The sequence below is a fragment of the Aptenodytes patagonicus genome, chromosome 2 (assembly GCF_965638725.1).
Source record: "Aptenodytes patagonicus chromosome 2, bAptPat1.pri.cur, whole genome shotgun sequence".
Lineage (NCBI taxonomy): Eukaryota > Metazoa > Chordata > Aves > Sphenisciformes > Spheniscidae > Aptenodytes > Aptenodytes patagonicus.
The window spans coordinates 111420844-111431862 of NC_134950.1; the positions used below are offsets into that span (position 1 = coordinate 111420844).

The following is an 11019-nucleotide window of genomic DNA, read 5'->3' on the forward strand; positions in this document are numbered from 1 at the left end:
GCCATTGACATGGTCCTGCACAACACCCTTGTCTCTAAATTGGAGAGATATGGGTTTGGTGGATGGACTGTTAGATGGATAAGGATTGGCTGAATAGCCATGCCCAAAGAGTTGTTCAATGTCCAAATGGAGATCAGTAATGAGTGGTGTCCCTCAGGGGTCTGTATTGGGACAGGTACTGTTAAATATCTTTATTAATGATATAGACAGTGGGGTTGAGCACACCGTTACCAAGTTTATGTATTACACCAAGCTGAGTGGTGCAGTTGATATGCCTGAGTGAAGGGATGCCATTCAGAGGGACCTGGACAAGCTGGAGGAGTGGGTCCATGTGAACCTCATGAAGTTCAACAAGGCCAAGTGTAAGGTCCTACACCTGGGTCAAGGCAATCCCCAGTAACAGTACAGACTGGGTGATGAATGGATTGAGAGCAGCCCTGCCAAGAAGGACTTGGGGATATTGGCAGATGAAAAATTAGATATGAGCTGGCAATGTTCACTTGCAACCCAGAAAGCCAATCGTATCCTGGGCTGCATCAAAAGAAGCGTGGCCAGCAGGTTGAGGGAGGTGATTCTGCCACTCTACTTGGATCTCCTGAGATCCCACCTGGAGTACTGCATCCAGCTCTGGGGCCCCCAGCACAAGGAAGACAAGGACCTGTTGGAGCGGGTCCGGAGGAGGGCCACGAAAATGGTCAGAAGGCTTCTCCATTTCATAAAGAAAGGCTGAGAGAGCTGGGGTTGTTTATCCTGGAGAAGAGAAGGCTCTGGGGAGACCTTATTGCATCCTTTCCATACTTAACGGGAGCTTACAAGAAAGATGGAGAAAGACTTTTTACCAGGGCATGTAGTGATAGGATGAGAGTAACAGTTTGAAACTAAAAGAGGATAGATTTAGATTAGACAGAAGGAAGAAATTCTGGAACAAGTTGCCCAGAGAAGCTGTGGATGCCCCATCCCTGGAAGTGTTCAAGCTGATGTTGGACAGGGCTTTGAGCAACCTGATCTAGTGGAAGATGTTCCTGCCCATGGCAGGGGGGTTGGACTAGATGATCTTTAATGGCCCCTTCGAACCCAAACCATTTTGTGGTACGTTGATTCTATGATTAAGTGATTCTATTATGTGTAAAGCAGATATAGGTATGTCATGGTTTAACCTCAGCCAGCAACTGAGCACTACACAGCCGCTCGCTCACTCTCCCCCCTTGGTGGGATGGGGGAGAGAATCAGAAGAGTAAAAGTGAGAAAACCCGTGGGTTGAGATAAGAACAGTTTAATAATTGAAATATAATAATAATAATAACAATAATAATAATAATAGAATATACAAAGCAAGTGATGCACAATGCAATTGCTCACCACCCACTGACCGATGCCCAGCCGGTCCCCGAGCAGCGGCCCCCCCGGCCAGCTTTCCCCAGTTTATGTACTGAGCATGATGTCACATGGTATGGAATGTCCCTTTGGCCAGTTTGGGTCAGCTGTCCTGGCTGTGCCTCCTCCCAGCTTCTTGTGCACCTCCAGCCTTCTCAGTCAGTAGAGCATGGGAAGCTGAAAAGTCCTTGACTAGTGTAAGCACTACTTAGCAACAACTAAAACATCGGTGTGTTACCAACATTATTCTCATCCTAAATCCAAAACACAGCACTGTACCAGCTACTGGGAAGGAAATTAACTCTATCCCAGCTGAAACCGGGACAAGGTAGTAACACAACCTACTATATCACCGTAGCTGGATTCAGTGATCCTTTTTGGCCTTATAAGCTATGAATATGTAGGTTTGGGACCATGATTCACTCACAGCATTCCTTTGACACAATTTTTTCCATATGTATAATATATATGCACTGTACTGATCCAAAGTCTGAAAGTGCATTTTATGCATAATTATAAACAGAATTAATAAAAGCATTCCTTATAATGATAATCTAATAACTGTTTTTGGAAAAAATGAATCTTAACTTCATTCATAATATCTGATTATCTGATTTAACATGCCAGGATTATGGCACAGCAATTAAGCGGTGAAGGAATTTCAATTGAGTTATTAGCTGTGTACCTAGCTTTCACATACGGATGAATTAATCAGGAATCAATGAAGACAATATCTCCCTTAGTTTCAGGCTCGGCAAATTACTTGATATGGTGATGAATCAATGAAAATCCAAGAGAAGTCAGTGGAGTCAGTTTATTGCTGGAGGAAAGGGTGGGGAGAGGGCAGAGAGCAGGGAGTAAGATGATTCATAAAATGAGAAAGGAGGTATGTGAGGAATGGCAAATAAATTAAGAGCAGAAGCAAATGGGTGTGTGGTCTGGCGGTGTGTGTTTTTGGAAGAAGGTTGGAACTGTAATGGATACCATCTCTTATCTATGGGGAATTCCGCTATCATTTCTAACAGCTTGGCCGTACCAGGGAAGGAAGCAGGTAGGACATTCATCATATAACTGACAGTATGCCCAGTAGCATAATTTTTTTGGATGTAAAACCGAAAGAAAGCACAATAGAGAGTACAGCTTGCTGAAGCTTGGGAGCATATAGCCAGCAGAGCCTGCCCTGTGCAGGATATGCTTCTGACTCCATTTCTCTCTTCTCCTAATGCAATGCTAATGCTGTGGACAGGGCAAGCTACTCCCTCCAACTCCATTCCTCAACAGAAAGAAAACATGTTACTGTCATCGTATGGGAGACAACTAATTAAAATTAATTTATTTTCTTTATTTTTCATTTTTCCTCATCTTTTAAAAGATATCTTTTAAAAGATATTTGAATTTTTGTCTGTATTCAGGGAAAAGAACACGTACAAGCCCTTTCTATGTCTCATTGACAATCTGGGCAGAGTCTAGAGATCTTAGTAAGGCATCTGTGCTTGAAAACTGGGTCAACAGGGTGTAAATTAAAGATTTTTGTTTTCTTGTTTGTTGGTTTGGTTTTAATCCATAGGGCTTTTCCCCAGTCATAGTCTTGCTACTATTCCCATAAATGTAGCTGGGAGTAAAATCACATCCCAGTTTAACTGCCTTTCAAACTGTGTTTCAAGAACTTCACACCAGTGACATTTAAACCCAGTATGTAAGACATGAAAACCTAAAATATATTGCAATTCCCTTGCCTGCTGTGTTGCATTCCATTGCATTAGGCCCATATACTTTTAAGCTTCCATTCTTTATGGCAGTAACTCTTCCTTTTCTTCTCTGGCAAACTTGCCATCACAGACTTTCTGCTACCCCTTATGGAAATGGACCCTTGCAGTCCCCTCAGCTCATCTGCTCATCTTCTTCTGTATTCTTTTGCTCTAAATTCCAGGGTTTCATTGGCTTCACAATAAATATTGGTGTAAGTATACAAGATGATTGAGCAATCAATCAGAGGCACAGACAAGGCTTTATCACCATTTAGGTGATAAAAAAATGGACAGTGGCACAACCCTAGATTTGATGCAAAAAATGCTTATAGGCACATAATTCCTACATTGTAGAAACAGAGAAAGTAGAGAGAAATGTAGCATGCGCGTGGCTGATTTCCCTGAGCAAAGGTTACAAAATATTAAATGATATAGCAGTTTTACAAAATCAAGCAGAATGTTTATGTTATGTTTAGACAGATATCTAAACAGGTCATTAATTTTTTACAAGAAAATGTTACTTTCCCTTTAAACTGGGACTTCAAATATTCTAAAGAAACAAATAATAAATGTTCATTCTAAAATATCACATTTGTTTGTGGGATGGAAAATCCTTTGACTAGAACAGTTCAAATGCTCCCTGGCTACTAGAAAGTATTTTTAGCTGCTTATTTTATTTACGTGTTTAAAGTTGTAACCCAGCTTTTACTGATACAAATGCAAAACTGGCAACAAAGTTTCTAGCTATGTTGAGTGGATCTTAGTCACCGATTTATTTAAAACGTATTTTTGGACTGTTTACACAGCTGAAAATAAAATATGTGATAAATATTTTAAATATTGATAAATATTAGCATCAAATTATGAACTGTAAGTGTAAATAAATCTTCCAGTCCCTCAGTGGGCTCAGCATGACCACTTAGGTTAAATGTCTGAAAGAACCACCCTTACAGGAGATTGTAAAGCCAAAAAATCTCTAGACTTTTTTGGGCAGAGGAAAGAGGTAAATGTGAATGTCAATATCCCTTGCTGCTCTGAATTATCAGTTGTTCAAGCTTAAGGGACAAATAGGAAATGGCCGGCTACTACAACAGTGCATGAATACTGAGACAATTTCTCAGGCAGGAAAGGTCTCAGCTTTGTAAAGTTGCTTGTAAAATTGCAGAGCTATCAAAACCTAGATATGCCCGAGTTCTCTGTAAATGTCAAACATCGGTCCTGGGAATGCTTTTGTTATATCTATGACATCTTCAAAGCTCAACTGCAAATGGCTGAAGAGAATTGATTACTGATTACTGCAATTTCCTACACCACCAAATTTAGAGATTTAACATGTTCTGCAATTAGCTGGTGGTCTCAGATTACCTACCTATGCAATGCCAATAGAGTAGCTAAATAAATGAAGTGTAATACAGATAAAATCAATGTTAGTTCAAAGGCTGAAGTCTGAAGAACCTTTTAAACATTTATAGTATCTCATACCAATGGACTGAATCATGAACTTCTCACTGACAAAAACCATAACCACACAGTTCTTAAAATCAGTGGCACAACTTCTATTTCCTTCAGTGGGAGAAGACTCAAGCTACCAGACTGCACTCTTTGTGCCACAGATCTTCCTGATCTTCAAAAAAGGTTCCCATGTTCATGTGGATTTTGGAAATCATGCCCTGATCAAATTACCTCTTTCTAAACACTGCTGTAATTTTAAATTTATTCTTTAAAAATTTGAAGAGTAGCAAAATGAGAAAGTCACTCAAGAGTTTCATCTGATGAAGATGACTGATATTGCTTCTCTAACATTTTCTATCTGAAGTGAATGAAACACATTTGCAAGTCCATGTACTTTCGTAAGACTGAGCATGATTGGTATTTAGGAAATACAAACATAGGCAGTGGCACACCTCAAGATTTAACTAGTTATCTTATGTTTGACCTATGAGTCAAATTGCCCAGAGGTAGATCAGCTTCTGCATATGTAGAAAAAGAAAATGTAGAAACCCCCCATAGTTTGTGCATAGTTTGTTATTGCCCCAAGCATTAAGAGTATTACAAAGTCTTAAATATTGCTATAATTACTAAACATTGAACATGAGAACTGATGCTTTATAAGATTTAAAGAGCTAAGCTGAAATTCCTAAAGAACTCCTATAGGAAAACATACTGTCTGTCACAGATCCATAGTGAAGTGAGTTATCCAAGTAGATCTACAGTTTCTAATGTCTGATTAATATATTATATATAAAGAATTTCCTGTCACAACTGCCTCAACTGAAATAATCTTTCAAATGTGTTAAAAGTACCTGAGCAAAAAAATGAGAGATAATCAGAAAATATTTCTCATCTCCTTGCAAAAGAAACAGCCAATGTTCACAGGGAAAAGTTTTCAATTCATAGTCTTTAACTTCACTTTCAAACTTTCTTGCAGACTGAACCACTTACTGAAGCACTTTTTGTGTCTTATTCCATATTACTGCACCAGAGTTTAAAAAAAATAAATGAACTAAAACCACAAGCAAAGCAAAAAGAACCCAAGCAAAAACCAGTTTTTAAAACATTAATTCAATGACATTTGCAATTGATTCAATGCCCACTGACCACATCAAACTTTGAATCAGACTTTCTGTATATAGACAAATGTCTGCAATCAGGCTGTGTGCAATGTTGCATACACAGAAGTTAAGGACTCCTTGAAGCTTTGGCTTTTCAGCACCAACGCAGGCTCTAGCTGCTGTCACCAATTTGGAAATGACAGCAGACTACTTATTGCTATTTCATTCACATGTAAGGTAACGTATTGTTCTAGGAAAAGCATATTCATTTAAAAAGTCACCCTGAGTAACTCAGTTGAATGTCATTAAATAATAACCAATTAACAAACTGTTGTTTGCCTGTTGAATGTTAATTTTATTATATAGTGATGTATAGCACCTTAAATAACAATACTATTTATAATTATGCATGTAAATTTTAGTCTAATTTACAGTTAAATTGTTCTAAAAGAAAAAAAAGCATATGTTTAATGTTATGAAATCCTATGGTCTTAAAGGAAACTTAGACCCTCAGTTTAAAAGTTCAGTATATTTGTAAGTGCTTTGATACCCAGGGGTAAGAAAAGTGATTAAACGTTAAATCTACATGAAAATGTTTTGGTATACTTGAAACTAAATTTTGTGGGATCTCTGAGTTTACATCCAGACAACAGGACTAAACTAAGAAATGTTGATCAGATGTAACAGACACACAACTGGAATTGACCAGATTTCACAAAATACCATTATGTCTGAAAAAATTACCTGGAAGAGAACTATTCCTGAATGTGTGTGTAATAGAATATATGACATCCCCACATACCCAACATTCAAGCACCGTGAACTAGATAGACTTCTCTAATTCTGTATAGTTCAGAACTCCTGAAAAGAAGTTTCTTATACAATGCTCTTTGCTCTTTTAAAAGGGACATTACACTTTTTAAATACTTTTCTCGCTTACCCAAGCTATTAAGGAAAGTCTGAGTGCCATGCAATCAAAGCTAAAAGGTGCATATTTTTGCTTATGCACAAATCTTAATGATTTACTATACCTGCCCCTCATTTGATTTCTCCATCAATTATTGTAAAATGGAGTCAAACTTCAACTTCAGCAGTGGTATGGGACCTACTGCAAAAGCATGAAAAGTATCAGAACTAGAAGTTTTAATATTTCTGTATGTTATGTGCATTGCACATAAACAGACACAACCAAAAATAAAACAGCTGTGAAAGACAATTACTTTTTAGGTGAGCTGCTTTCATAGAGAAGCAGATGATCGTATGATAAATCCCTTTAACATTCTCATTAAGAAGACAAGGTTGCTGCTTTGTGTGTTTTTTTATAAGAACACAAGTGAAAGTTAGTCTACCCATAGTCATATTCTTATCATTCCATCTTTAAGCCATGTAAAAGACTATAAAGCACTAAATTTGTATTTTCTGTGTTACTTTTTATCTTGTGATGACCTCTCCTGGTTGAGCTGTTCATTAGCCTTGATTCCAGAAGTTAAGAGTATTTTGATTCCTCTGCTTATTTCAAAAAAATTGCAAGAATATGAAGAATTTATTGCCAAGGTATGAAAAACATGACTATGAATAAAATTTACAGTAAGATCTAAGTATTAGTGTGTGTGATACTGTATCATGGTGTATGTTTCTTGTACTGCAAGACGGGCTTTCAACACCCACTTCATTTTGAGATAAAACTGAATGAGATTCGAAGCCTTCAACACGATCACTTCTGAATCAGTATTACTGAGAGACATCATTTTAATGACAGAGATAGATTTACTGACATTGCAAAGTAAACAAACATTTGAGATGCAATATATTCATGTAAGTGATGTGCAATTCTATTCTTTCTGAAAACTATTTTTTCTATGTCAGCACCAGCAGGCTGTAAGAAAATATTGAATAGCAAGCTCGTATATAAGGATTCTTAATTCATTGTACACCATGAATCTTGCACACTTCCTAAAAAATACTGTAATTAATAAATCTGCTGGTTTTAATTACTTCAAAGTCAAAACATAGAGCAGCAATGGAGGAGAAAACAAAAACGTGGTTGGAAATCAGTTTTATAGCAAAGTTGCATTTCACACAATTTTTAATTCTTTCAGAAGTATTCCCAATATGATGTTCAAAATTAATTGATGAGGAAAAAAAAAAAGAGATTAAAAACTAAGTGTATTCTCTTGTTAAAGGAGAACAAAATTCCCCAATGCCATTGACAATCAGTTGCATCTAAAGTGACAAACAATCCCAGAAAATACAGCACAGTGACCAGTTTGTATACCAAAGCGTGCAACTGAATAACCAGTTAAGTGGTGCACCAAAACACTGTGACACAGCACTTGAGTTCCTACTGTGGTACCACTTCCCAAGCACCCGTACATCTTTACAAGAATTTTAAGTATGTACTGCAATGTGAACACTCCTTTTGTAATTTTAAGGCTGACATGTACTTCTAGCTATATTTCTGTTTCCAGTAAACAAATCTAGCTCCATTTCACTTTCAGAAGTGAGTCAGAAATGAAACACTATACACTACATAAGGAGTGTAGTGTGTAAGCTCTTAGAAGGTGAATTAATATGAAGAAATCTTTGAATATCTTAAAAAAAAAATGTCAAGATGGGAATGTATATGAGTAAATTGTAATTAAGATTATATATATCTTTTATTTATGGAATTTCTGGTTATAGTGATGTTACTACAACCATTAACTCCTCAATTCACTTCTTTCAAAAGTTAAAGATTTGTTTGTTGGGTAATCAGATAACCCACTGTAGGTCATTTTCAAGTTAAACTACAGCCATTAGTTACTGAATGACATAAAATAAGCTCAGAAGCCCTATTATAGAAAAGCAGTATAGGGAACTTTGTTTTCCAAGAACAGATTTCTGACAACCTAAATCACAAATCTTTTTTTTCCCCTGTATATTCCTGTTATGCAGAGCCAGAGAGATGACCACGGAGAAATAATAATCAGTAGAAAAATTAGATAGCCGGTCAAAACTAAGCAGTAAACCTCAGGATCAATATTTCTCCTAAATCAAAGGTAGAAAAATACCTCAACATCCTGTAGCCTCTGAGACCTAGATACAATGCAGACACTGCTGTACATTTTCTGTTGACACGCAAATACATGTCTAAGTGTAAGCAAATCCTGGAACAATAACATTGTTTTATTTTTCAATAGGTATCAGATGCTAACAGATAGAAACCTACTGAGAAAGTATAGCAGTGCTCCAGTTCCCTAATCATTGCATTGTTCATTCCTGCCCCCAAGGAAACAAATAAATAAATAAATATAATAATCCACATAGATCTCTGTGCAGTATATACATTATATTCTAAGACAGTTCCCTGCTTGGTCAGTAGAATCAGCCCCCATTCACATACACACAATCCCAACACGTCTATCTGTAACATCTCAGGACATTTCTTTCCTCTATAAACAGCAGAGGAAGTCAACAGTGGTGTCTATTTTTGATGATTCTATAAAAATGCACTGCTTCATTTCAGTATGCCTTTCAAAAATACTTTGCAAATGGCAAATGTTTTACATGGTCTGAAGAGAAACAACTAAATACTTAACACTGACATCTACCTGCAAGTGTTTTGCTGGAAACTACAGCTCAGTGCAATGTTAAAGATTTGATCTAACACCCATTGAAGTCAATGAGTACGCTGTCATTTTTACACTGATAGCAGCATTGGGTCCTGTATAGATGCTCTGTACTCCTCCAGTCTGAAGTTCAGCATTTCAGCAGATGCTTGATCATTCCTCTACTATTTCTGCCTCCCTAGGGGGGCAATTGCTGGTCTCCTCTAAAATACCTTTGCTCATTTTATTACGGGACGCAAAACTTCACTCTCAAGAAAAGCTGTCCTGGCTCAGTTCCCTCTTGTCAACTCACCATCATTCTTTCTTCTTCAAATGAGACAAAATTTTCTCTTGCTGCTCCTTGATAAAACACTAGTTATGTAAACTGCTCACATCTCCTCTTTTCCCTCATACAACTGTGGAAGTGAAGTACTTCCAAATGCAAATTGTGTACCTTCTGAGGAAGGTGGGAAAAAACAAAACAAACCAAACCAAACAAACAAACAAAAACCATCCACAAACTTTGAACAGCTTCTGCCTGATTCCTTTCCCCCTCTGACTCCATTGCAGAACCAAGACCATATCATAGAGTAGGTCTTTCAACTTTCCACACCAGCTACCAGTGAAACCATCTACACCAAGGAAGATCTGATGGGGAGCACTGCAAACAGTATCAAACCTCAGTGCACACATACACATATGAATACACAGAAAATCAAACACAAGATTCACCAGCAGAGAAAAAATAATCAACCTCCCAGAGTTGTGGGAATTCCCCTCTGGCTTATTGCAGAGCTGAAATTGTGCATGCTTCTTAGAAAAGGGTACTTACGAGACGCAGGCAGAGCAGTCCTGGCTCTGCAGCTAATGCTGCTGAAAATCCAGAGGAAGAGAGCTGCCCTGCAGCCAGCTCGGGTAACCACAACCATCCTTCACTTCCTGGCTCCCTGTACTCCAAATGCCAGCCGCAGAAGACCTGCTCTTCTCCACTTTGGCCCCTTCTCTTTCTCTCCTTCTCTTTCTCAGAGGAGGTGGCGAGGAGGTAAAGGGGGCAGGGCTTTACCTTGGGGTAGAAGCCAACCCCCCTCTACCTTGGGGTAGAAGCCAACCCCCCTCTTCGTCTGCTATCTCTGGGTTTGCAGCAGCAGGATAAGTCCCAGTACTTTTCTTTCCCTTATTTCTCTGTGTTTGTGTGTGTGTGTCTGTGCCTCCTTCTCAGAGGAAAAAAAAGAAAAAAAAAGCCACGAAGTACCAAATAACAAGGATTGTAGAAGAGAAAAAGAAAAATTAAAAAAGCAATCTCCAAAAAGATGTGGGGGTAGGGAGGGAAAGGGAGATGGAGATGAAGGGAAGGGAGAAAAGCGGAAAAAGCTGTTGGTGCTGCTAATGCTGCTGTTGATGCTACCACTGCAGCTGAGCCCTTCTTCCTGCACAGAGCAGCGCTGCTGAGAGAAGCTTGCAATAACCTCCCAGCTCAGATATATATATACACAGTGTACACGCACACACAGCCGGGGAGCCAAACACTCACACAGGAGCAGGGAGAGGGGAGAGGGAGAGAGAGGGAGGGAGAGACACTCCCGCAGCAGAGAAGCAGGCTCAGAGCCTCTCTCCTCATGTATTCATCATCTTCCAGCAGGAGGAAACGCTGCCAGCAGCAGCAGCAGCAACCCCCCCGGCCCAAAAAAAAAAAAAAAAAAAAAAAAAAAAAAAAAAAAAAAAAAAAAAAAAAAAAAAAGAAGAAGCAGAAGGGAAAAT

The 11019-nt window shown here is 38.4% G+C and overlaps 1 protein-coding gene across 1 annotated transcript in view; it reads right to left on the reverse strand.

The window, feature by feature from the left end:
* Positions 1 to 10703, reverse strand: part of CNTNAP2 (contactin associated protein 2) — a 1225394-nt gene extending 1214691 nt beyond the window's left edge. The window contains exon 1 of the mRNA XM_076330744.1: positions 10094 to 10703. Within this exon, the coding sequence (XP_076186859.1) occupies positions 10094 to 10190 (97 nt within the window). The 5' untranslated portion in view covers positions 10191 to 10703. The remainder of the gene's footprint in view (positions 1 to 10093) is intronic.
* Between the last annotated feature and the right edge of the window lie 316 nt (positions 10704 to 11019).